The sequence below is a fragment of the Bos indicus x Bos taurus genome, chromosome 16 (genome assembly GCF_003369695.1).
Source record: "Bos indicus x Bos taurus breed Angus x Brahman F1 hybrid chromosome 16, Bos_hybrid_MaternalHap_v2.0, whole genome shotgun sequence".
Classification (NCBI taxonomy): domain Eukaryota; kingdom Metazoa; phylum Chordata; class Mammalia; order Artiodactyla; family Bovidae; genus Bos; species Bos indicus x Bos taurus.
In genome coordinates, this window is record NC_040091.1 from 49008401 (window position 1) to 49034855 (window position 26455).

At 54.9% G+C, this 26455-nt stretch overlaps 1 protein-coding gene across 3 annotated transcripts in view; it reads right to left on the bottom strand.

The window, feature by feature from the left end:
* The window catches only part of PRDM16 (PR/SET domain 16), a 340933-nt gene that overhangs the window by 31107 nt on the left and 283371 nt on the right, over positions 1–26455 (bottom strand). For all 3 annotated transcript variants that reach the window (XM_027565121.1, XM_027565122.1, XM_027565120.1), the window contains exons 4-8: positions 24300–24434; positions 12319–12421; positions 5542–5755; positions 3563–3710; positions 2951–3104 (exon numbers count right to left, since the gene is read on the bottom strand). In XM_027565121.1, the coding sequence (XP_027420922.1) occupies positions 2951–3104; positions 3563–3710; positions 5542–5755; positions 12319–12421; positions 24300–24434 (754 nt within the window). The remainder of the gene's footprint in view (positions 1–2950; positions 3105–3562; positions 3711–5541; positions 5756–12318; positions 12422–24299; positions 24435–26455) is intronic.

The window sequence follows — 26455 nt, forward strand, 5'->3', positions numbered from 1 at the left end:
ACCCCTTGGGCTAGGCCGCCCACTTCCTAAGGTTTAAAATGCTCTCAGCTTCCCCCCTTGTTCTGCCTCCGGCCCTGTGAGCTGCTCCCAGGACAGGGAGGCCTCAGGAGCGACCAGCCCCTTGGGGTTCTTAATCCCCAGGCCGGGGAGCAGAGCTCCTGGCTGTGACATCAGAGTCTGGGGGTGGCTAGAAGATGGAGATGGGAGGGGAGCCCCTGAGGGGGCTGGTTCCACATCTGAGAAAAGTGAGACCTCCCCAGACTGGGATGGAGAGGCCGCTCCAGCTCTGTGCGTAACAGGAGAGGGTGGCGGCCAGAGCCGAGCGGCAGGCCCCGCAGGCCCTGGCGACCCAGTCTCACCATTTTCCCAATGGTGAGCTGAGTGTCGGACAACCGCCAGTTTTTCTTTCTCTTCTTGTTTTCCTAACCAGCAACAGAGGAACACACACACACACACACACACACACACACACACACACACACACACACACTGTCTCTCTCTCTGCAGGACGATTTGCTTCCTAAATGCAGCCCCCGTGGAAACAATGATTTCAGCGTGTTTCTTGCTCTCCACACACTCTCGCCGCCTGATGTCATGCGAATCTCGCTGGGAGCGCTGGCCCCGAGCTGATCGTGCTCTTTAATCACAATATCTATTTATATTAACGGCTCTGCCTTCCTGGCTGTCTGGCTTGGCGGGACGTTTTCAAGGCTGAGGGGGAAGAGCACTGCCTCGTTTAATCAAATCTGCCCTTTTTGGGAGGAGGCTGGTGCAGAAGGGCCGCTGCTCCTTGGGAAGGTCTATAAATATCCTCAGGCCGCCTGCCGACCCTCGGGGGAAGAGAGGCCACTCCCTGGCTCAGGGCTCCTGGCCAGACCAGTGACACCTTGCTATGTTCCCAGCCCTTGAAGAGGCTCAGTGACGCCCTCTGTCCCCCATAGTGGGGCTCCGTGGCACCTCATCAGTGGCTTCTGCCATCCTGAGCTTGGAAATGGCACCCTCCAGGGCAACTCCTGGTGTGTGTGGTGGGGGTGGCTCGGGGACCAGTGGCCATGCCTGGGCGAAGGGAGCCTGGGACCCTTGCTTCCCATCCACCCAGTCACATGAGAAAGGGATCCTGATGAAATGCTGGGGCTACAGAAAGGCCTCTGGGAGACTGACGTCCCTGGAGAGGTGGGTCCCTGGTCCTATGATGGCTAACAGAGCTGGCGAAGGGAGCTGGCTTCCTGCAGGGGCTGGGAAAGGCCAAGCAGTCGACCACGAGCTGGACGCGGGACCAGCGCCTGGCGGAGTGTACCCATGCCCGCGGGATGCAGAGGGACCCTGGCCACTGCCTGCGCTGGTCAGCAGTTTCTTTTCCTGTAGAGTATGCATGTGGATTGTGTGTGTGTGCACATGCACACACACACACATACTCACTCTCAAGAAGTGCATTTTCCCTGACTAAGGGAGTGGGTGACCCAGGTGGGATGGGGGCTCAGTCACCTCTAGCAAGACAGCTGGAAGCCTAGACTCGGAGCAGTGGGCAGGAAGGGAGCACAGCCCCAGCTACTCAACAAAGGCCTGACCAGCCAGCGAGTACGGCCTCTTTGGGGGAGCAGTCCAGTCCTGTGAGACCCCCACATTGGTGAAACCACTGAGACCCAAGTCCTCAAGTTCCCCGAGTTAGCTCCTCCCACCCCAAACATTGATGTGCTGGGACCAGAGAGGTCCCAGGCCACCCAGCCTGGGGTCAGGCCCCTGGAGCTGCAGCGGGGCCTCGAAAGCCTGGTCACTTCACACTGCCAAGACTGTTTCCTTCTCTGTTACTTCCCTTCGGTTGGACACAGCGTGGTCCCTGCTCCATCAGGTTTTGTAAGGGTGCTGCAAACTCATGTGTGTGAAATGACAGCTCAGCACAACCTCGTGTGGACAATGACTCAGCACAGTCTTATGTGAATGACCCTTAGTGTGATGCTGATGTGAAGGATGAGTCGGGACAATCTCGTGCGAATGCTGACTCAGCAGAATACTGGTGTGACCCATGAGTCAGGACAACACTGGTGAGTTAAGCTGGCTGATAAGTCAGCTCTGTGTTGGTGTGAACAGTGACTCAGCACAATCTCAAGTGAGATGACTTGGTGCAATGCTAGACAGAAGAACCTTCAGTATCTCCTGAACTCTGAGAAGTAGGGTCATGCTCCTGCATTGGCCCACTAGATTCCCAGGACCTAACTCTGTGACCTCTGACTCCTCTCCTATTACTTCCCTCCCCAGAACTTGGGTTACCCATAGACCACCCCACGTCCCAGCACACGGGCCAGATGACACCTACTTGGGCACCTGGAGAGCCTCCTGACCCTGCAGCCCTCCTGCCACCCTGGTGATGGCTTAGCTTCCGTCTCCTCCACTGGCAGGTCAGGCATGTGGACAGGGGTCCAGTTATTCATGCCTGGCCCCTGCCACCCAGGTTAGCACGGGGATGCAGCCTGGGGTCCCCAAAGGCTGCAGGTGGGTGGGAAGCACTGATATTATCACACCTGCTGGAGCTCTGGGCAGCCCGTGTGTGTGGGGAAGGGGAGGTGGGGAGGGAAAAGGTAAGTTGCTGGCTTCTCTGCAGGACCACAGGGATCTTCACTACCCACTTCCCACCTCCAGCCACTGGATGAGTGAGCCACAGGGAGGACCCAAGGGGCGCAGGAGGGGAAAGTGAGGCCAGAGCAAGATGGATCCCAGAATGAGAGGGTGCGAGGGAGCAGGGTAATGATAAAGTGGCACCAGGAGGCAGCCACCCCTGGGCAGAGGGATTGGCAGCTGCCACAAGTGTTTTCTGGACAGATGGGGTCCCACGAGCAGGGAAGAGCCTGAGGACTTCACCCCTTGGCTGACCCCCAAGCATTGCCCACCCTGGGCACGCGGGAGGGAGCTGGGTGGGGGCCAGGCGGGGGCCGGGCAGTGACCACTCACTCACATATAAAAGGTTTGACGGTGCTGTGGATGTGCTTGTGCTGCTTGAGGCCCGAGGAGGTGGCGAAGGTCTTCCCGCAGTCCGGGCAGGCGTGGGCCCGGGCGCCCACGTGCTGGGAGCGGATGTGCCGCTGTAGGTTGCTGGGGTCCGTGAACACCTGGGGACACAGACGCTGGTGCGTCACATTCTGTCGGTTGCTCCCTGTGGACCCCGGGTCAGGTCATGGGACGGGGGTCTCACTGGGCGCTCTGCCCACCGCCCTGAGCCTGGCCGGACAGGTCTCTGCTGGGGCAGTGACCCGCTGGATGGCCTTAGGTGGGCTGTCAGGCCTCCCTGGACTCTGGTTCTTCAATAATAATTCCCGACAGAACTGTGGCCCTGAGGGTACTCCAGACAGGAGCTCAGAAGCTTTCTTAAGGTCCGGGTCTTTGACCCAGGAGTCTGTCCTGCCATGTAGGTGGGAACCTGAGAGGACCTGGGTCTGGCCCCTCTCTGCTTCCCCGCTGTGCAACCCTGCACACTTCCTGTCTTCCTCTCGAATGGCTCGGGGCCCGTGGCTCCCACATGTGCTCTGCATCTTGGCATGGGCGGGGCCAGCGGGGCGAGCCCGTTTACCTTCACGCAGTTTTCACATTCGAAGCGCTTGCCGCTGTCGTGGGACATCTGGTGGCGGATGAGGTTGGACTTCCAGTTGAAGGCCTTGGGACACTGGTCACACTTGTACTCTCGCTCTTCCGTGTGGACGACCATGTGCTGCTCCAAGCTGCACACGGGAGACCAGGATCACCAGGGGCCCGGAGGGTAGGGCCTCATCCCCGCCCCTCAGAGCCCCTGCCACCTCCTGCTCCGAGAGCAGAGAGAGGCCTGGCAGCCAGTCTGTCTGCCTCCTGCCTGGACAGGGCAACTGGGTGGACCAGCAGACACGGCCTTCCCACGTCAGATGGCGGGGGGAAGCCAGGGCATGGATGGAGTTCGGGCCCTCACCCAAGACCACCCCCAGGCATCCAGAGCCAGGCGGGGCCCCAGCTCACACTTCTGTATTTCAAGACAAACTTCCCCTTGATGCTAACCTTGGGCCTAACAAAAAATGGGTCTAGAAACTTCCAACATTGCCACGAGTCCCAGAGGAGCCCCGGAGTGGGGGTGCGGCCCAGGAAACCCAAGGTCACCCCTCTAAGTGCCCAGAGCATGCCACCCGGCCAAGCCAGACTGAAAGGCTGCCCACCATGCATACACCACGGGGGTGGCGGGAGTGAGCAAGGGGTCTCCAAGTGAGGTGTGATGGGAAGGCAGGCACAGCTGCAGGGAGGGGTGAACTTGGATGAACAGGCTGCCTGGAGCCCCCCACCCCACCTCGGGGGATGCCCCACTTCTCCTCCTGTCCCAGGTATGACCGTTAATCTTCATGAGCAAAGCAGCAATACATCACGGCCCGTTAATTACGGGGCCCAGCCATCCATTTAGATCAGAAACGCCTGGTTCTCCAGCACCCGGCAGATTGTATCTTTTCCCCTGTTGTTAATTGTGATTTATGTGTTTATGTAAAGAAAACACGGGTCCTCTTGAGCAGCGCTTACCGCCAAGGGCCTCGGTCGGGATTTGCCCAAACTCTTATTTTCTCAGTCATCCGTTCTGGGTGGAGGGTTTCCCGTCCCCAGGGGGCTGTGAGGGGATTGGCATTCAATTCCCCTCCATCCTACAGCCAGTTAGTGACCTGATGGGGTTTCACTCTGACTTTGCAGGGGCTGTCCCGGAGGAAATCCTCAGAGGCGGAGGACGGGCACAGGTTGTGAAGGTCTTCACCGGTCCCTGGAGCCCGGGGACTTTAGGGCCTGGTTCTCCCCACTGGGGTCCCCAGCTCCCAGGTCCTGACTCCTGCCTTGCCTTGGGGCCTGGGAGGCTGCGTCTAGCCATCGCATGGCTGGCTGGACATCTGTGCCCACATCCATGAAGTCTCCTGGGACAGGTGGGGGCTTCCATGGGACACAGAGGCTGGTACCTGGGGTGGGGGGTGAAGGGACCCCTGGGTGGCCCCTTCCTGCCCACATCCACTGTCTGGGAAGGAGTCTGCATGTGTCCAGAGGGTCAGGCCACTCCAGAACCCCTTGGGCAGCGTCCCCCAGCCTGGCCCTGGACCTCATCTTGGAAATGGTGCTGGGGCTTGACCCTTGCATATCTGGGGGCCTGGCCTGCGTTCCTGACTTCCTTCAAGTCTGTCCCCACAGCTCAGCCCTGGTGACATGATGGGGGGTTGCAGCAGTGGCTCTAGTGGGTGCCTTGAGGATTCTCTGTGGGTGGGGAAGCTCTGACCAGGGGCCAGGCCCTTAGGGTCAGGGTGTGAGCTGTGACCTCCAACTGCCAGCTCATGGGCCTGCATTGTCCCCAAGAGCAGATGATTGGGCCGGGTTCCTGCCCCAAAGGCATATCTCCATGCCCTATGGAGCCTTGGGTTTCTCAGCCTGGGCAGGCTGGAGGGCCCAAGGCTGACCTCTGCCCTTCTCAGGGTTCCCCCTGTGCTCCCAGGGCCAACTGACCCAGCTGTCCGTGATGCTCCTGGGGGGTGGGGGAGGCGGGCAGGGGGGGTGGAGCTGCACCTGTACTTGGTGGGGAACATCCGCTCGCAATCCTTGCACTCGTGGGCCTGCCCGTCACTGCCGCCACCGCCCAGGCCCTCAGGCTTGAGCTCCTCAGCCAGGCCCTCGTAGAGCGCGGCCCCCACTGAGCTGCACGCGTACTTCTTGTGGCGCCGCAGGTCCAGCTTGGAGGGGAAGAGCTCGTCACATGCGTCGCAGCGGAACGTGGGCTCCTCTGCAGGGGAGAGAGGACCAGCGTGGGGAGGCGCCCAGGACCCACCCCAGGCCCACCCAGGCCCAGGGGCTGCAGGGGGTGCGGGGAGCCCGCAGACCTGCCCCCCAGGCTCCGGCATCCTTCCTGCTCATGTCCTGTGCTGAGAGAGGCTGCCCCGGGGACCCGGAGGGACCCTAGACTCCACCATAAGAAATTCTGAGGAGTGTTGGGCCCCGTGCCGGCCGGGAGCAGAGAAGGAAGTCAGGCTAAGTGCTTTGTGTATGAATTAGGAGGAGAGACGGCTGGGCTCTGGTGCATATCATAAATGATTGTCAAGGTCAAACAAATAAAAAGGAGGCGGCTACTATGAAGTTTACGAGGCAGCATCCTGCGGACCCTGCCAAGCCAGACAGCTTGGAGCTGTGAGTCCCGCGGAACGACCTCCGAGCCATTCTCCACCCGTGGCTGCCTGGACCCAGCTTCTCCCCAGAGCGGGGGCCCCCTCTTCCCTGCTGAGGACCACCCCGTGTCCCCCAGGTCTGGATAGCGAACCCGCACAAATGAATCAAAAGGTGTTCTTGTGAGTGGCTGTGTGAACGTGTGTGCTCCTTGTGCACGGGTACGCAGCTGTGTGTGAACATGGGTGGATACTCCAGCATGTCTGCCGCCTTCTCGGGGCACTTTTGCACGGGTGTGCAAGCATTTTTGTGCATTTGTGCTCATGTTTGTGCTGGTGTCATGTGTATTCCTGTGTATGTGTGCATGTATTTCTCTCTGTGGCTAGTATGAAAATTTGTATGTCTGCATAGCTTCACACTTGTACGCCTGCATTTGTGCATGTCTGTGTGTTCATGTTGTGTGCTTACTTGGCACATGTGAATGGATGTGTTTCTGTGCATGCATATGTGTTATGTGTGCACACATGCGTGCATGTTAAGTGTACACATTTGTGTGCATGACCGCCCATGAGTTAGTGTGTTGGGTGTGCATGTGTATTCATAAGTGCATGCACATTTGTGGGTGAATACACACTTGTATGCACACGTTTGTGTCTCTGAATGTGTGTATGAGTTGTGATTGTATTTGTGCATGTTTTAGTGTGTTGGTGTGAATCTGTGTGGGCATGTGTGCATTTATGTGTGAGTGTGCATGTGCACATGATCAAGGACCTCTGGGTCCCACAGTGGGCAGAGCCTTGACCTTGGGCTGGATGCTAACTGGAAGGGCCTGACCCTGAGGGGTACAGAAGCCAGGGAGGTGGGGACATGGAGGGAGGTGGGGGACTGCCTCCTGCCCCCTCCTTGTGGCAGAAGGGCCACCATCGATGTCCCAGATTGCTGAGGAGGGAGGGGTGGCTAGGCAACATGAGCCTGTGGCCAGGGTTTGGGGGAAAGAGAGGGGTGGACTACAGGCAGGGAGGCCTCCTCAAGACTGGAAGCTTCCCTGGGCGTGAGGGCAGACCCACTGCTCCCACAGACCCCTGAGGGCAGGGTCTGGCCACACCCGGCACCCCCACCGGTGGGCGCCCAAGTTCCCATGCCCAAAGGAGACACTCCTGTGGGATCCAGCCCTGAGATGCCCCTGGCTGAGCCCCCGGGCCTTGGACAACACCCTGGGATGCACGGGGAGGCAGCTGTCACCTTCCCTGGGAGCCTGGGGGACATGCATGTGTTGGGGGAGCCAGGCCTGGTGCTGACCAGACGTAAACAAGTCCTGGTGTCCCAGCCCACTGGCCAACGTGAGGCGGCTGTCAGGAACGGTCTTGCTCGCGGGAAATCAAGAACAAGACAGGGAAGCAGCGCCTGCTTAGAGTCTTTGGAATCTGGGGACAATGCCCAGTCCTACTCTGTGTGCGGGGACCTGAGCTTAGCTAGGAGCTTGGAAGGCTGTGCCCCGACCCCTGGACCTGCCCCAGACACAGGCCAAGACATAGGGTGGACTGCAGGAGGCCAGAGAGCCAGCAGGTCCTCACCAACCACGGAAGCCTGGGCAGAGGAGGCGGGGACAGCGGCCGCACAGCTGACCCTTGAGCCAGCATCCGCAAACACAAGACCTGTAGCAGCCTGGTGTCCCTGCCACCGGGCAGCACTGCCGGCCAGAAGGAAAGGGGCGCATTGTGGCTGTCTGGAGATTTAAGTCAGAGAAGATTCTAAGATGAAGCCCATCAAGGCCCTGGGCCGGTCCTTGGTGCCACAGTGGCGCCCCAAACACGATCCCATGAGGGGTCAGGTGGGCAAGAAAGACACACACAGCAGAATAGCCACTGGCAGGTCTGTGAGATGTTGCCTCGAAAACAGGAGGGAGGGGACTTCCCTGGTGGTCCAGCGGCTAAGATTCTGCGCTCCGAGTGCAGGGGGGCTGGGTTCAATTCCTGGTCAGGGAAGTAGATCCCACATACCACAACTAAAAATTCTATGTGCTGCAACTAAGACCCGGCACAGCCAAATAAATAAATAAATAAATATTTAAAACAGCAACAACAAATAAAAATAAAGCAGAAGGGAGCCTGGATACTGCTTCAGGTAAGTGTCCACTGTGAGCTTAGCACCTGCGGTGGGGCGCCTCCACGTGGCCGGCTTGGTGCCCGGGAACGTTATCATGTTTCCTCCCCCGAGCCTCGCATCAGGCCGCAGGTTTTATCACTGGTACACGGAGGCCCGGGGAGGCCGCCGGGCTCGCCCGGGGCATCCGGAGGTGAAGTGGCAGAGCTGGTACCCACCCTTCTCTCTGCTGGGTGCCTGGGGGCAGGCGGCTGAGTCCCAGTTTCCCGCTGAGGGTATAAGAAAGGCACCCTGTGTGGTATGTGCATGGGGCGCGATGTCAGTGCCCACCCCCCCACAATCCCCCACAGGGCTTCCCTGTCCTTAGAAACATGGGGTCCTTCCCACTGGAATCAAGAACACCATCTTAGAATACAACCGGATGCCCAGGCCCCACAAAACCGCTGCTGTGGGTTTGCTCTGACTTCCTGGGCTGGAATGAGGCTGAAAGGGGCCCTCCCACCAGCATTACGAGGAAGTGAGAAATGTCAATTCGCATCTTACTCTTTCGTGCTAAGCGTGCTAAGTCGCTTCAGTCATGTCTGACTCTTTGTGACCCACATGGACTGTAGCCTGCCAGGTTCCTCTGTCCATGGAGATTCTCCAGGCAAGAACACTGGAGTGAGTTGCCATGCCCTCCTCCAGGAGATCTTCCCAACCCAGGGATTGAACTTGTGTCTCTTGCATTGACGGGCAGGTTCTTTACCACTAACATCACTCTTTCTGGGCCCAAAACAGTCACTGAAGTTGAAATTTGAAAAGAAAAGAAGGGCCAACCCCGCCTTTTCATAGCACTGACCAACTTATGTTTCAGCTTGGATCTGGAATTTGGATTTATAATGAAAATTCAGCCTGCATCTCACTTCAAAGGCATTGGAGGGTGTCCTGGAGGTGATGGAACCAGTGATGGAGGGTGCCCCCCCCTTCCAAGTCCCCATCCCACCAGGGACCCAAGTTTGTTCCTGTCGAAGGACAGAGGCTGGAACAGGACACATCCAAGCCTTGCCCACTCATGCCATGGTGTGGACAGGTGCCCCTCATCTTCCACACAGGTAAAGTTGGCATCGAATACACACCTAGGGCAAGCTGGATGGGGCAAGAAAGATGCGCCTGGACTGGATGGTTTTCACTTTCCCAGCACAAGCAACTCCAATTAAAAGAAACACTAGAGTATGTCACACTCTGTATTATGCTACACTGTGCTGTATTATATTATATCTGTCTATCTCATGCTTTATACAAATACTCTGCATCCTCTTGACCTTTTCTGGAGAGGGGGAAAAGTTAGCAATTTTGAGCCTTTCTCAAAAGAAAGGCATATTTGAATGGAAATGATTTTCTTTATTTTCTCCCAAGAGCAATAAGTTCTCTTGAAAGAGAAATCTTTCCCCTCTCTACTGAAAAGAGTAAAAACAAAATAAAAAGTTCCTGGAACTAATGAACCTGAAAGTGGCTTCCCTCTGCTCTGAGTCACTTGTAGGAAAATTGGAATTGAATTTCTTTACAAAGCTGCAGCTTTGAAAGAGTGCTGTCAGTCCCAGGTCCACAGGGTTGGGGCCGCTCCCTGCAGTGAACTGGCAGAGCAGGTCCCCCCGCCCTCCCTTCTTCCATGATACCTGGAGGTCATCCTGCCAGAGCCCCTGCCCCCAACAAGAGCAGGCAGCATTGTGACTCAGAACTGAGCTCTCCTCATCTAAACCGGGGGAGGGGGGCTGTGGGCCGGGGCAAATGCTCTGACTTCCGCCCAAATCCAACTAAACTGAGACCATGCTGGCCTGATGTCTTGTGTGTCGAGTCTGAGCCTTGCGTCTGTCTGAAGTTCCCTCGGCAACTTTTCGCGGCAAAGCAGGAATGTAACAGAAAAATAAATCAGTGCCTAATGGCTTCAGGGAACCCAGGGGGACACAATTATGTGGCATCTACATGCTAATCTACAGACTGGAGGCTCAAAAGCCCTCAAGAGCCCACTCCAAGTTCCTGCCGTGATAAGGGGCCCTGCATTCACTGGGACTGGGATAAAAGATTTTTTATGATAATTATCTTAGTGAGGAACATTTTTACATTTTCTTTCTGTGCGATTCAGAGTTAACTGAGGAGGGGTGGCTGTTGGGAGGTGAAGGAGTGATCCTGACAGCCAAGGGTATGAAAAGTCAAATATTTGACGTTGGACTATTATGTGTGGAAAGCAATTAGCCCACAGATGTTTGATAAATTAGGAAAATGCAGACCCAAGTTATTTAAGATCAGGCATTAGAAGAGGGCCAGGAATCAAGGTTTCTATAACCTTTCAGAAGAAAGACAGGTCATCATACAAACAAAACCCCATAGCCCAGCGTGGTCGAATTTATCTTTCTGAGTACATTATCTAAGATTCACAGGTCTTTTCAACAATTATTTTAAGAAAAATGAGACCATCCCCCTGATACCCAGAGCTTAGCCACCTACTTCCTTTTCTCGAATGGCTGATTAAAACCAAAGTCTAGAGGAAAGGGTGGGTCGACTCTATTTTATAGAATTGTCCTTCTCTAGAGAGAGCCTTTGGAAGAACTCACGGGTGCAAAGTGCTGCCCCACAAAGGTGGGCCACGCTTGAGGACCGAGAAGGTCACCCTGCTCCCGGGGGCTTCCTGCTAATTCCGACGCCTAGCTCCCTGGCCCAGTCAACCGTACTCCCAGGCCGTGACACTGGAGCAGTTCCTTAGAGAAACTTGCAGTTAGTGGCATTAATCATTAAGCCTTGGAGTATTTGTGTGTGTGTGGTGGTGGGGGGGCTGTGGGGGAAGAAGGACAGGAAGGGAAAAGCCAGCCTCCCCCTTTCTCTAGCAGGAATGGAATAATCAGCACCAGAGACGGTGAGAAGCAGAGGCTGCCTTCGGCTCGCTTGTGGGGTCTCACGCAGAGAAGAGATGCCATCTATTCACCCACGGCACATAGGGAGTTAACTGACCAGCCTCGTTGCCAAGCAGCTTCCTCCAACTGACTTTTCCTCTGCCACTTAAAAATGGTTCCAGGATCCCAAGTTGAATGGGCACACTGCTTAACAATGTGGATGGAGGAATAGAAATCTGGATTTCAGAAATCTGAGCCTGTATGAGACTGGGCTTTTCTCGAGAATCATCAGAGTTGTGCCTAGGTGTGGATGAACAAGGAATGGAAGCGTGTCTACTGGACACATACTGTGTGACCAGCCTAGAGGAAAGGACACTGGAGACGCTTCCTGCAGTCCTGTTGGAAGAGCTTGCTTAGAGGGGTCCTCTGAAGCCCCAATATTCCCTCTCACCAAATAAACTTCCCTTAACCTTTCTCTCGGAGAAGGCAATGGCACCCCACTCCAACACTCTTGCCTGGAAAATCCCATGGACAGAGATGCCTGGTGGGCTGCAGTCCGTGGGGTCACTGAAGGTCGGACACGACTGAGCGACTTCACTTTCACTTTTCACTTTCATGCACTGGAGAAAGAAATGGCAACCCACTCCAGTGTTCTTGCTTGGAGAATCCCAGGAATGGGGGAGCCTGGTGGGCTGCCGTCTATGGGGTCGCACAGAGTCGGACACGACTGAAGCGACAGCAGCAGCAGCAGCAGCAGCAAGCTTTCTCTGGGAATTTTTGCTTTTAACTACAAGTGGTCATTGCTTTCAAACACATGGATGGCATCACTGCACTCTCTTAACTGAGACTGAGACTCTCCTCTGGCACAGAGCTCTAGGGGGTGAATGTTTCCAAGCTGTGAAATGGGTCTTTTTGTTTAAGTCTTGCAGGGAGTATACTGCTGCTGCTAATGATAATTATACAGTTTAAAAAGAGCCCCTAGGACTCTCCCACTACAGAGATGTCAGGCAGCATGTCGTGTTGTCGCAAGTCCTGTCTGAACTCAGGCTGTGGCCCCCGTAACACAAGGAAGGAGAAAGCAAAGTGATCAGGTTGAGAAGTTGTTGGGAGGAATTGGTTCTGCCCATCTGGGGCCTGGGGGCTGGACCATGGGCAGCAGCTGGGGAAACCCAAGTGATGGAGCACCAGGCCTCTGCTCCTGTGGGTGGGGGCTTACCATCCAGGCTGGGAGGCACCGCCCCCAGAGAGTAGGCGCCTTCTTTCACATGGACCAGCAGCTCTTCTCCTGGCTCAATGTCCTTAATGACTTTATAATAAATCTAGGATGGAGAAACCAGAGAGAAAGGGTCAGCATTGTCGGCCTGGCTGCTTTAAAAGCCACATCGTGCACACCCAGCCCGCACGCCATTGACACTGCTCATTGGGGAGCCTGCCCCGCTGGGCCCTTGACCTGCCTTCTAATTGCTGCTAAGAGGTTCCCCTTTGGAACTTGGCAGGATACTCACAGGAGGACTAGAGTCTATTTTTAGCTAGTTTGATCCAGATTTTGGATAAAGGGGGTGCAAAAGGAAATGGGTGAGGATTAGCCCCGAAGTTCCCGAGCAGGGCGGGTCCTAGCAGGAAATATCAGGTAGTGAGAGCGGCTCCTTTCTTCAGAAGTGGAGCCTGGTTCCTTTTGTCAATATGTATGTAAGACACTCTCTGCTGTCTGGGGCCGGGGTGGGGTCTTCACCCTTGAATGTGGGTTTGGATGTTTATGAAAGCGACCATGAAGACAGACAGCGGTCCCGTGTGCCAGGTCGGCAGGTGTGAGTCTCAGATGAGTGTGCATGTCTCCCACAGTGGGAGGTAGAGGGGAGCCCGCGCCAGCTACAAGCTTGGTGCCAGCAGCTGTGGGTGTCTGAGATCAGGGATAGCTCTGAAAACAGAGAGGGGTCAGGTGGGTCTCGGGGTAGAGTGTGTAGCCTGAAGCAAGCTCTGACTGGACGAGCGTCCAGCGTCAATACTCTGAGCAGCCCCGTAGCTTGCCAAGGTGTCCCCTGAAAAAGCACCAGCTGCAAGGTGGGTGGTGGCCATGATCTGGAAAACTCCAGCTACTCAGGAGGGCAGCATGACCAGCGTCGTCTGGGATGAGGCCCAGGGACCAGGCTCCAACAGCCTGGGAGGCTCTGGGAGAGACTGAGGCCTTCCTTGCCTTTGCCAGCCCCTGCCCAGGGCCCCTGCCCTCCCTGGATCCCAGGGAACCAGCTCCTCTGGGTGGGGTGCCCACTCTCACGAGGGCAGGGCTGACGCCAGGAACCCTGAATCTTAAATCTGGAAATGCCAGACGGCAGGCTGCACTTCTGTTAGACCAGTCCACTGCCTCCCACGCCACTCCCTCGACATCGCAGTCCAGGGCGTGCGATGTCCGGTTTCTCTTCAGAGCACAGTAACCAAGGCACTTCCAGGAGCGCTAAGGCTTGGTCACAGGACTGGCTGGGAGGCCAGGGAAGGATCTGAGGCCAGTCCATCTGCCTGGGGAGACCTGGGGGGCGGAGGCTTCTCCAGGCCATTCCTGCCTGAGGTTCTTCAGCAGCTTCTGGAGGTTGGGTGTTGGGCTGGGCACGGTTCAGGTACCGGGGGGCTGACCTGGGCACTGCCTGCTCACCTCCCCCCATGCCCCGGGGAGACATCTGGAAGGCTGAGTTTGCCCCCTTTTGTGGGGCCCTTTTCCCTTCTCCCTAGTCCAAGTCCAGCTGTGGATGCCCTCACAGATCACCAGTTTCAACTAACTCCAGAATGACACCAATGTGCTCTCAAAGGGACAACAGAGCCACATGGTGTCCCCAGATTCCCTGCTGAACATGTGGATGGTGGAATGTAACCCGTAGAAGGACACATGTACAGACATCTTAACAATACGTACTTGCTAGTAATTTCATTTGGCAACTATTCCCTGGCACGTCGCTAAAATAAGGATGAGATTTTTAAAATGGAGACTAAGCTTCCCAGGTGGCACAGTGGTAAAGAATCTTTCTGCCAGTGCAGAAGACACAGATGTGGGTTCAATCTCTGGGTTGGGAAGATCCCCTGGAGTAGGAAGTGGCACCCCACTCCAGTATTCTTGCTTGGGAAATCCCATGGACAGTGGAGCCTGGTGGACTCCAGTCCCTGGGGCCACAAAGCATCGGACACGACTGAGCACAGCACAGAAACTGTACCATATTACCTTCTGTAGTTAAATCAATTGCTATTAAACTCCCAGTTTTGTATTGTTTTATCTAAAATATTACACAGTGCTCACAGACTTAGAGAAAGAACTTATGGTGTTCAGGGGTGAAGGAGAGGGGAAAGGGATAGTTAGGGAACTTGGGATGGACATGCACACACTGCTAACTTTAAAATGGATAACCAGTAAGGTCCTATTGTACATACAGCACATGGAACTCTGTTCAACTGTCACCTGGCAGCCTGGCTGGGAGGAGAGTTTAGGGGAGAATGGATATATGTGTATGTATGGCTGAATCCCTTCACTGTCCACCTGAACCTATCACAACATTGTTAATTGGCTAGACTCCAATACAAAATATAAAGTTTAAAAGAAATTACACAGTGGCTGAAATAATTGTTTGTTTTTAAAGTCAGACTCCAGCCACTGTATTTTAGAATCAGACCCGAAGTGCATCTCATGCTGGAACAAAGCCGAGATGAGCCCTTGACCCATCCCACCTCTGGGAGTCACGGCTTATTAATACACAGGCGTAATCGCACTCTCATCCCAGCGGTGAGTCAGCGCATCCAGCAAGTGCAGGCTTAATGCGCCCGCCGGCCGCTGTGTTGCTGCGTGCAGGCTGGCGCCGGCCGACGGCCGGTGGCTTCCCGAGGGTCTCCGTTAGAGGGCAATGTGGACCCGCCCGCAGCATCCTCCCCGGCTAGGCCTGCGCCCCGTGAGGGCCGGGAACATGAGAGGCCGACGGCGCGCTCTGACCTGTGTCCCCAGATGCTGGACTTCTGCTCCCGCCGGGCTTCCGGGGCTGACGCGGCTCACCGCCCCGCCTCCGCCTCCGGCTCTGCGTCCCCCTCCGACCCCTTTTGAGGGCCACCCACCCTTCCAGGACCCGTAATCCCCCCTCCCGGGGGACCCCACCCGCCTTCTAGGATCGCTGGACTCCCTCCCCTCCCTGCCCCGAACCCCTCCAAGAGCCCGGGACCTGCAGACATCCCCCTCCCACCTCCGAACTGGGAGTCTACTCCTGTCTCATCCCCAACGCCTTTCGCCTCCTGCCCGCCCTCCAGGACTTCCAGATCTTCTGAGACGCCCTCTCGCTCCTCTCTCCCACCCCACTGTGCACCCCTACCCCGTCCCAGCTCCGAGAGCTGCGGACTCAGTCCTCGGACCCCCTTGGAGGGAACCGACCCTTCCCAGCCGGTGGGGTCTAGCGCGCCGGAAAGAAAAGCAGTTCCGTGTGCGGCGGGCGCCCCCTACCCAGTCCCGCTCCTCGGGACAGACGGTGGCCCCGGCGCCTGGAGGGGGCGCGAGCGCCGGACACGCAGCGGGCGAGCAGTCGGCCCGGGCCGCCGGGACTAGAGCGGCTAGACTGAGTTAATAGCTATTAGAGTTGATCGCAGAGCCTGCGGCCGGACTGGCGGCAGCGGGTGTCCCCGACCTGCCTCCACCTGGAGGAAGGGGCGCAGCTGCGAACGGGGAAAGCGCACGAACTTTTCAAAACTCAGCCGGTCCGCCTTGCCTTGGCTAAGGGCACCGTGCTCCGCGGATCCGCCCTGGAACACACAAAGGCGGCAGGCACTTTTACGACCTGTTCCCAGCAGCACAAAGGCCTTATCTTCCTGGTCTGCGGGGTCGGGTGACTTCCTGGGACTAAGGCGGGGCTTAGGTGGGACTGAGTCTCCTGACTGCTAGGGCACAAGCTGTGCAGTTACTGTGCCGCCGGCCCCTTCCCTTCTCTGCCGGTGATAAATTATTACTGTGTGTGTGCTTAGTTGTGTCCGACTCCTTTTCCACCCCATGGACTGTAGCCCGCCAGGCTCCTCTGTCTGTGGGATTTTCCAGGCACGAATACTGGAGTGGGTTGCCATTTCCTCCTCTAGGGGATCTTCTTGACCCAGGGATCAACCTCACGTCTCCCGCATCCTCTGCATTGGCAGGCAGATTCTTTACCACTGACTGAGCCACCTGGAAACCAAATTATTATTGCAGTCCCTTAAACATTCCTGAAGTTGGTTTATCCCCAGCCTTTCATTGTGTGCCCCTTGGTGGGACATATTCAGACCCCAGGGTTAACTGGGCTTCAAGGATGGGCTGAGTCTTAAGGATTTTCACAAGAGGGAAACAGAAGCCTATGCCCCCAGGAAGAAAGAACCCTGGTTTCTGATACTCTGCTTCCCAGGCTCAGAGCAGACCTGCCTTTGTTTACAGGTTGGCATCTGGGTACCCAGGCTTGTCTCTGAACAGTGGCGTCCCCAGCACCGTGTAACCGTCTCGGTCCTTGGATCGTGTGGCAAGGCGGAATTTTCTGTCTGGTTTCAGAGTCTGAGAGCGGAGGAAACCACAGCAACAGCTGACTTTACTAGCGCCAATAAATGTCTGCTCTAAACGGCTTTAAAAAATAACAATGCCAAACAGAACTGATCCCGAGTTAAGACCTTGTTCAGCATCTCAGTTCTCTTTGCAACGGCGAGACCTGATTGAACATGGGCGGCCGACACCAACAAGGGGGCCTTGGGATTCTAACTGTGTTTAGCCTGACCCTTTTACAATCTCTGGACACAAAGAGACGGCTCCTTGTAGGTGAACGGAGCTGGGACAAATACACGGCCACGTTCTCAACAAAAGACAGAAATTGACGGAGAAAAACTGGATTCAGTATGGGCCACGTTCATAAGAAAATGAACATCATTTTCTTTTCTTCCAACAACATTCTTTAAGACAAAGAAATATTTCAAATCGATAATGGCAGTTTGGGTGTATTTTCTCCTTAGTGTTCCTTAAGTTTGTTTTTAATACCAAGTCAGTTTTGCAAGAACAGATACTATTTTCAAACACAAAGACTTTAAGTTCCACAATTTTCATTCCACCTTAATCTTAGAATTTTAAAATTTAAGTAGGTGAAAAACTCCATCTGACCTACACTGGGTAGAAAGGACTAGATTGCAGACCACCAGCCAGTATATTGAATACAGGCCACAGCTCTCCCCTTCCAGGAGCAAATGAAAATCATGAAAATGATAAGCGAACTGCCCTTTGTTTCCACCCCCACTCCACTCCCCACCCCCGATCAGTTTGAGAAACTTTAAAGGCGTATTTGAGTAATATATAGGTGCTTATCTTAAAAAAAAAAAAAAATTAAGCGCTCTCCTTCCTGGATTTCGGAATTCACTTGTGCTTGAATTTGTGAAGGCTTTCGCATGGCATACAAGGGGCTTTTCATGAGAGAAGCACACAGCAAGGGGAATTTGAATTGCTCCGAGATCTTGCTGAATAGCAAATTCACCCAGTTGCCAGTCTGCCTTCAGAGAGAGGACGCTGGACCGAGGGTTATCCCTGGGCATTTTTCCGGGCTCCGCAAGGTGGTGAGGCCAGCACTCTCATTGCCTCAAGACCTTGGTAGGCGTCACCGTGTTTCCTCACTGCTTGCTGTCTCCAAACGCCGACCCTCTCTCGCGGAGAAAGTTGTGGATACCAGAGACCTGAGGCTGGCACAGGGGTTAGCTTTGGATTTTAAGAAACAGCCCAGGTGATGCTCCAGAATGAAGCTGGGAAGCAAGTGTTTGGAGCTGCTGAGAGTGTGGGCAGGTCTTTATTTCCCTTTGCCTGCCTGGCTGTTTCAGGACAGAAAAGGAAGGGGCCGGCGCTGATTGCTTGGGGTTTGTTACCACCCGCAGGCTCTAGGAACGAGCAGATGATCCCTTCCTCTGGCTGAGAGAGGGGAGGCGGCTTGTCACCCCTGGATTTGCCATGTCCCTCTCTTCCTGTGTGTGGCAGGAGCAGCCTGTGCCTAAATCTTCACTTTCTGCCTTTATATATATATTCTGTCACCTTCCCAGCAGCTCAACATTAAAAGTTATCTGTATACCCCTCTCTTTCTCAGTTGTACGGTTTGTACCTGGATGTTATGTATATATTTATTATCTATAAATTATCACATTCACATATAATATAAAAATATATAATATACAGTTAGCTAGATTTTAAAAAATATAAATATAAATTACAGGTCATAAATTGTCTTCATCATACTTAAGTGGCTTCTTCTAATAAAGTATATTCACTTCCACTTAATTAAGAGGGAAAAAATATAGGTTCTGGAAAATGATAACCGGTACTGTGAATTGATACCTTATTCTTTGCCCCAGAGATGGTCAGTGTGCTCTGGGAAGTAAAAATGCAATGGTTTTCTGATGCAAAATAATTTGCTCTATTTTTTAAAGAAGTCTTTTGCAAATTTAAAAAGTGTTAAAATGAATTCCTCATCTTTCTAATTTTCGAAGGGAAAATTGTATCTAATTGTTTGGAAGCTACCATTGAAACGGCCAATCCGTTTTTAATTTAAACGCCGTGGAGGGAGGGATGGGCCTTCCACGACCAGGGCAGAGCAGGGCAGTAGGCACGGCACAGCCATCGTTTAGAATCCCAGCCCTGGCAGACCGCTAACCCTGACACGGGGGTGGGCAGTGGAGAGGGGGCTACTCCAAGTCAGGGCAGAACGAAAGCAAAAGAACACGCTTTGAGCTTTGCCCGGAAACCCTGGGTTCTCGTCCTCTAAGTGCCGGCTCTGAAGGATGGGCATCCACTAATAAAATGGCATTGTTTTAACACGCTCTGTGAAGGAGATTAGCCTTTGTCTGCTTTCGCTTTGGGGAGATGCGGACCCTTGCCTCTCCCAGAATGTGCTGGTGGTGGTGGCTTTTCCTGATGCCTGGCTGGCCAGCCCGGGTGGGTTGGGGTGCAGTGCGGACCTCGCAGCCCTTCCGAGGTGTGCTGGGGGTCCAGCCCCTGAGTCGTGCTCCCCAGTGTGTGCAAGTGACCCCAGTATCATGTTGCACCATCTTCAGCCTCATCGGCCACCTGACATCCGGCCACCAACATCCTTGCTCTGTCGAGGTGATGTGGGAACAGGAGAAGGAGCTGGACTGTGTGCAGGCCTCTTCTGGCCTTTGCTTGCTCTGGAGGGCACTTTATTTCCAAGCGCTTGTTTTCTTTCTTATCACTAAAACAAATGCAGGACTTCGCAGGCGGTCCAGGGGTTGGGAATCCACCTGCCAATGCAGGGGACACGGGTTTGATCCCTGGTCCAGGAAGATTCCACATGCTGAGGAGTAACTAAGCCCATGCACCACAACTACTGAGCCTATGCTCTGGAGCCGCGGCTGTTGAACCCAGTGCTGCAAATACCCAAGCCCAAGTGCCTATAACCCATGCTTCACAACAAGAGAAGCCAGCATGATGAGAAGCCCGCACACCACAACTAGAGAGAAGCCGCCACTCGCCGCAACTAGAGAAAACCTGTGCACAGCAACGCAGACCCAGCACAGCCAAAATAAATAAATTAATAAAATAAATACATAAAACAAATCCAAGAACAGATCCTGTCCGTGTCTCCTGAGACATCTGAAACCAACTTGTTTGCTTATCACGGTGGGAGAAAGAGCCACCCAAGGGAGATCTGAGGGTCTCGATTCCAAAAAGAAAAGTGGGAGTTGGAGGATGCTAGGGGCAGGGGAGGGCTGCGAAGTCCCTGGGGAGGGTGGGCGAGGGTCTTGCCTCCCAGAGTGAATCAAGGCACCAAGGGATCCTTGCCTTCCACTCCTGCTAAGCTGGGAAGGTGAACCAGGCACCCCGGGTTCTATGCTGTGGTCTGACCACCCCCCAAAATCACAGAGAGAAACTTGTTCCCCCACAGCTGTCTGCTGTGGGTGTTTTGTTCCTGGCAGCCGGGCCACCCCAAAGCTCGTGTGGCCTCAGGACTGCCTGTGGGTCACCTTTAGGTGATAGGCTGGGTGCAGGGAGAAATTCAAGGCCCCTGTGGCCTTTACCGGAGAAGACAATGGCACCCCACTCCAGTACTCTTGCCTTGGAAAATCCCATGGACAGAGGAGCCTGGTAGGCTGCAGTCCATGAGGTCACTAAGAGTCGGACACGACTGAGAGACTTCACTTTCACTTTTCACTTTCATGCATTGGAGACGGAAATGGCAACCCACTCCAGTGTTCTTGACTGGAGAATCCCAGGGACGGGGGAGCCTGGTGGGCTGCCGTCTATGGCGTCGCACAGAGTTGGACATGACTGAAGTGACTTAGCAGCAGCAGCAGCAGCAGCAGTGGCCTTTGCTGCCTAGGGCTGCCCCCATCTAGAGCTCCATGGAGGAGCTGGTGCCGAGGGTGGTGCCTGGGGAACAGAGTGGAGGGACGGGCTGGTCACCTCTCCCTAGGTCTGGTGGGGCAGAGACCACTGAGAGCCTCAGGGCTCCAAGAGGGGTGCAGAAAAGGACTTGGTGAAGGGCTCTGAGCCCTGCCCCTGCAGCTCCATGGCTGGGTGGGGAGCATATGGTCAGGAGCCTGAGTGTCTGGGAAGAACGAGGCCTGGCCGGACAGAAGGGGTCTGTCCGGTGGGGGATGCACTGCCCAGCGTCTGGGCTCCCTCAGCACTCTCAAAGCAGCTGGAGGGCCCACCACCCTCTCAGAACCACACGGGGCATGCAGGCTGCATCTGTCCCCACAGCCCATCTGGATGCCAGCAGAGACCTTGCTGGACTGAGGGTGTCGAGACCCCTAACCTCAGCCCACTGCCCCTGTGTGGCTGTCTCCAGAGGACTGGAGACCATCCAGGAGGCCCATGAAGAGCTGCCTCAAGTCCTCTGGCTGCTGCAGCTTTGGGAACTTTCTCCTTAAGTGACTCTTTCCTGCCTGGTCCCCCTGGACTTCTGGACATTGGGGTTCAGGTCATGGGTCAAGTTAGAACTTTTCTGACCGAAGTGATTTCTCTACCGAATACCACCTGGAAACCCTGAAGCTGTTTTCATGGATCTCAGATCTTCAGTCTGGGTGCCTTCCCTTCCGTGTCTGTGCTGTGTTGGGAGGTGATGTCCTGTACAGGTGTGAGGGTGGGTTAGGGGTGAGGGGGAGAGAGAGGGAAGTTGTTCCCTTCAGTGTGTCTCTGTGTATGTGTGCGTGTGTGTATGTTTGTGTGTGCGTGTGTGCATATGTAGGGGTTCCTAAGTGCCAGGAAATCCTGGTGGAAACTCCTGGGATTAGGGCAATCCGAGAAACCCCATTAATACCGTGTAATGTTTCCTTCTCAAAGAGAAGCCTGTCTTCAAAATTATTTGTTTTATTATTAATATTTCAGGGATGGTTTTACTCCAGCTCCACACAGGGTCACGTCGGTCCCTTTGCAGTGAGCTGAGCTTCCACTGGTCGGGACTGGGGGACGGAAGCCCTTCTGCTGGGCCACGTGGCTGTCCCAGGGGAGAGAAAGCCGGGTTTCAAGAGACTGACTACTAAACAGTTTGAAATCTAGTATGTGTGTGTGTGTGTGTGCGCGCGCGTGTGAGTCACAAAGTCGTGTCCGACTCTTTGCAACCCTGTGGACTATAGCCCGCCAGGCTCCTCTGTGCATGGGATTCTCTAGGCAAGAATCCTGGAGTGGTTTGCTGCTCCCTTCTCCAGGGGTCTTCCCAAACCAGGGATCGAACCCGGGTCTCCCGCATTGCAGGCAGATTCTTTACCATCTGAGCCATCAGGGAAGCCCTTTCCTATCATTATAAGAATTTAAAATTGTTTGTATTATTTCTCAGGAAAATTACGTCCCACAAATTACCCATTTTCCTTTGAGATCTGAGATGTGGCCGCCTCCTTGTGCCTCTTGGCCTCTGCCTTCCTAGGTGTCTGGAGGCCACAGCCACGCAGTTAGGTTTTCAGATGGGGACATTGGTTGCCCAGTAATAGCAGGAACCACCCACCATGGGCCGTGGAGGCCTGGCAGAGGGCTCCTCTCTCTATCGCAGGATGGAGGGTTTGAAAGGCCCCAGGCAGGGAAATTTTTGCTGCTTCAGGCCACTTCACTGTTGTGTCTGCTTAAATGTGTACCCATGTCCTCTCTGAGTCTGTGAGCTGAAGTGGAGATAATGAATCTCCCACTTTTAGGCTGTTCAAAACATCCAGCAGGCGAGGATGAAATTTTGATGTCACATTGGGTTGAAGTATTAGAATCAGGTGTGTTTTTGACTGTGGGATGGAGCTTTGGAATGGGAAGCATTGAGGGGACAAAAGTGGGATGAAGTGAAAGGGAATCTCTGAGTTAAGGGTATTCCTGTCTGCTGGTCCTGACAAAGGAAAAAGTTTGCTGCAAGGCAGTGAATTCCATCTGGACCCTACATGGAGCTGAAATAAAAGCTAACCTAAAATATTAATAATAAAACAAAGATGTCGGAAGACAGACTTCTCTTTGAGAACAGACAATACGTCTGCTTGCTTTTTCAGAAGCTTGCCACATAAAGATATTTACTTCATGGCTTAAATTTGGTTCAGACACTCTAACTAACATTTATTTATTTTTAAATAAAAAATCTGGATCCTTCACTATTTTATTCTGTATCTCACAGAAGTGCAGTCCTGGCTGGACCTGGCCTACTGGTGGTTTTTTTTTTTTTTTTTTCCCCACTGCCCCTCGGCTCCCAGACACATGACCATGGAACCATGCTCTCTGCAAGGAAAGGCCAAAGGAAGGACCATCTTTCCATGCACCTTAAACCTAATTCTCCTTCGCTTACATTTTATGCTCATCTAGAAGGAGAAAAAGTGTCTTTTTTTTAAGTACTGTGCTAATTTTTATGACGGTTCTTTTGTTTTCTTTCAGCAATATATTTTGTAATTTAAAAATTACTTATTTTCAGAACATTGGGTTCCCAGTGGAAGCTGTAGACATCTCAATGGTAGAGGTGGATCTGAGCTTCACCAGATCGTATCTACCAGAGGGAGGAAGAGCTGCTCAGTCCAGGCTGAGCCCGCATGGCCGGGAAAGGGGCTGAGGAGATGAGGGCGAGTTGCCTAGCAATCCATGTAGGTCCTGGGGCCTCCTGGGTGTGAGGTCTCTGCATTTCTTGGTGCAAATTTTTTTTCCTCTAGAGTGAGGAGCCTCAAATGGCTTTTAAGAGTTTGCACAGATGACTTGGAGCTGCATCCTCTGTTATGTGGTCTCCACAGACATTTTTTAAAGCAATGGAACCCTTTTTTTGCAAATGAAATCTCATGGGTAACCCCAAAACAGAGGCAAAAGCAAACTCCTGTGATGGATGGGGATGGGCCCCCAGGCATCTTGAGGAAGACTTACTCTGGGGACTTGGTGAAAGCGTGGTCCGAAGGGCCTGGCTCTGAGCAGGGTCTCTGGGGGCCACTTGCAAACTTGTGATGAAAACATGGACTAAGTGCTTCCAGACCCGGGGACACATTGTCTTCGTAGTAGAAACTCCACGTGGCATCTTCTGTCTTGATTGGTTCCTGAGACTGGATGCCTGCAGCCCAGCACCAGCATGGACACGAAGCGGTAAGGATCCAGCATGTCAAGAGGGTCTTCTACCTCCTGGGGGCAGCAGCAGAAGCCGAAGAGTTCCTTAGCTCTGGTGGGACAGGCACAGAAGCCCAGACCATGCATCTCAGGAAAAACATCAATTGGCTTCTAGCAGGGCCAGGATTTGTGCAAAATGTGGCTGGTCACTTCTGCAGGCTGGCTATGCTGTCGCAGCGATTCTGGGGACCTCTGGGCAGCTGGGGTCTCTTCTCAGCCTTCCAGACGGCAAGTGTGGAACCCTTCCAGGCAGCTGGGATGAACAGCCATTCAGACACGACTCTCAAGCAGAGGGGTCTGGTTCTCCACTTCTCTCACATGGGTGACATTTGTTAGAACGTGGACCCTGTGGTTTCGGTCCTTGCCTGCTCCTGGCCACGTTTCTTCCCATAAACCGTCATCTTCGGCTCTCAGGCCCCATCAGCCCCAGGCGAGGCCATGGGGCAAAGGCATTCGTGGGGTGTCACCAAGTTCCCGGAAACTCGGCACTGGCCAAGTGTCAAGTAGCCCTCCCCGCCCCCGCTGCAGGATGGGCTTGGCAGAGGCGCAGTTAACCCTTCACCTCGGCGCCCGCATTCCCGTCCGCCTCGGTACCAAGGCCCCAAGGACAAGGCTCCGTGCGAGCCCGGACCTACCTGCTCGTTGATCTGACACATGGTGAGGTTCTGGTCGTCACAGGAGCATGCCACGCGGATGTACTTGAGCCAGCTGCCAGCCCCGGCGTGCTGAGCATCCACACAGAGCTTCCCACTGTCCAGGTCCTCGGAGATCTGCCGGGCAAGAGAGAGAACCAAGAAAGCTCAGAGGCATCCTGTGTGCTAGGGCCGACGCACTCTGTGTTTGCCCAGTGGGAGAAGTCACCACTGGGGCTCAGAGGAGGAAGGCTCTTCAGCCACTGGACATCAGCCGACCCTCCGGGCATTGGCGAGGCACTCGGCCCACCCAGCCCGCCATCCCTCCGGGAGGGAGCCCAGTGCAGAGGTAGGAGGATGGCCCTGTCTTTCTCACCGAGTAGATCACTGCCCTGGCAGAGCCATAAAAGTGCCACTGGGGCTGCAAAAACTCCCCAGCGAGCCGCCCCACATGTGAGAAAGCAGAGGCCGCTGTGTCCGAGAGCAGAGCCCTCTGCTGAGAGCATGGGGTGTGGGCTGGAGATGAGCGATCTCGAAGGTGAAGGTGTGGTTGGGGTGTGGCTGCAGGCGCATCTCTGTGCACGTGCTGTGCGCACGCGTGTGTGCCTGTGTGCGCATGTGTGCAAGCGTGCGTGTTCACAGCAGCCTGCAAGAAGGAGAACCGTTGGGTTTTCTTAAAAGTGGAAGTTTCCACCTGACACCGGGGGCTTGCAGACGCCCTGCCTGCAGAGGCCCCGCGGGTTCGACCCGCGTTAGGTGCTTTGTTGTTGCTGTGTTCTCTGAACATGCTTCTGACAGGCAGAGGCAGGGTGCTTCTCCAGCACGTGCAGCTCCGAGCAGGCCATCGCCCAGAAGACCTGACTGCTGGCCCTGCTGAGGGGGGCCTCCCTGAAGCTACCGGGCCCCGAGGTGGGAACTGTAAACAGAGTCCCTCCCACCTGCTCTATCAGTGCCTGCTCAGAGATCCAGAGCCGTGGAGCCCAGTGGTACTGTGGGCGAGCTTTCTGGGCAGCTGGGCTGGGAGGCTAGGAGGAGAGGGGGTGGGGCTGAGGACACCACTACACTGAGGACCAGAAGTAGGTGTTCTGACGGGCAGGGATGTCTAGCTGGGCAAGGGGTGTCCAGGTGGGCAGGATAATTCAGGTGGGTAGGATTGCCCAGGTTGGCGGGGTGTCCAGGTGGGCAGAATAATTTATTTGGGCAGGATTGTCTAGGTGGGCAGGATTGTTCAGGTGGGCAGGGGTGTCCAGGATTGTCTAGATGGACAGGTGTGTCCAGGTAGGCAGGAGTGTCCAGGTGGGCAGAGGTGTCCAGATGGGTGTGTGTGTCCATGTTGGCAAGAGTGTCCAGGTGGGCAGGATTATTCAGGTGGGCAAGTGAGTCCAGGTAGGCAGGGATGTCTAGGTGGGTAGAGGTGTCCATGTAGGCAAGGGTATCCAGGTGGTCAGTGTGTCCAGGTGGGCAGGTGCATTCAGGTGGGTGGGCAGATGTGTTCAGGTGGGCAGGTGTGATAGGAGCAGGTGTCAGAGGGACCCAGTGACGTCAGGGCAGGGGACAAACTGAGGAGGCTAAATATAGGTGCCACAGCCTCTATTCCCTGGGGTCTCCCCAGTGCCATCTGGTGAATAGGTAAGGACCCGGGAAGGGAGGGAGGCTGCCCCTGAGGCCTGAGAAGCCCACTTCTGGCCAGAGAATCAGGACACCTTATAAACAGCTCAGATGCCTCCCAAACGTCCATGGACACTTTCTAAATGACCAAGGGTCCTGAGCAGCCGGTGAGTCAGCAAGGTTTCGGGAGGCTGCTTTGCTGTGGGAGGCCCAGAACCCACCTGCAGGCCTTCTGTGTGACCACACCCCACTCCTTGGAGCCCATGGCAGCCGCCCAGTCACGACGAGTCTCTGAGCAGCTGCTGAGCGGACCTGGACGGGGCTGTGAGCCCAGAGGCCTCCACTCTGATAATTCTCCATTTTGGAGACTTTAAGCAAATGGGCCTCATTCTGAAAGAAAGGCGAGAGCCCAGAGAGCCTGGGACAGTGTGGCTGCAGGGGTGAAGGGCCACGACCTGCTCTTGGCCGCACCAGGAGGCCACTGTGGGCTCGGGGAGGGAGCCCAGGCCACAGGGAGAGACCCCGCCCCCAGCACTAACGCCTCTCGCCGG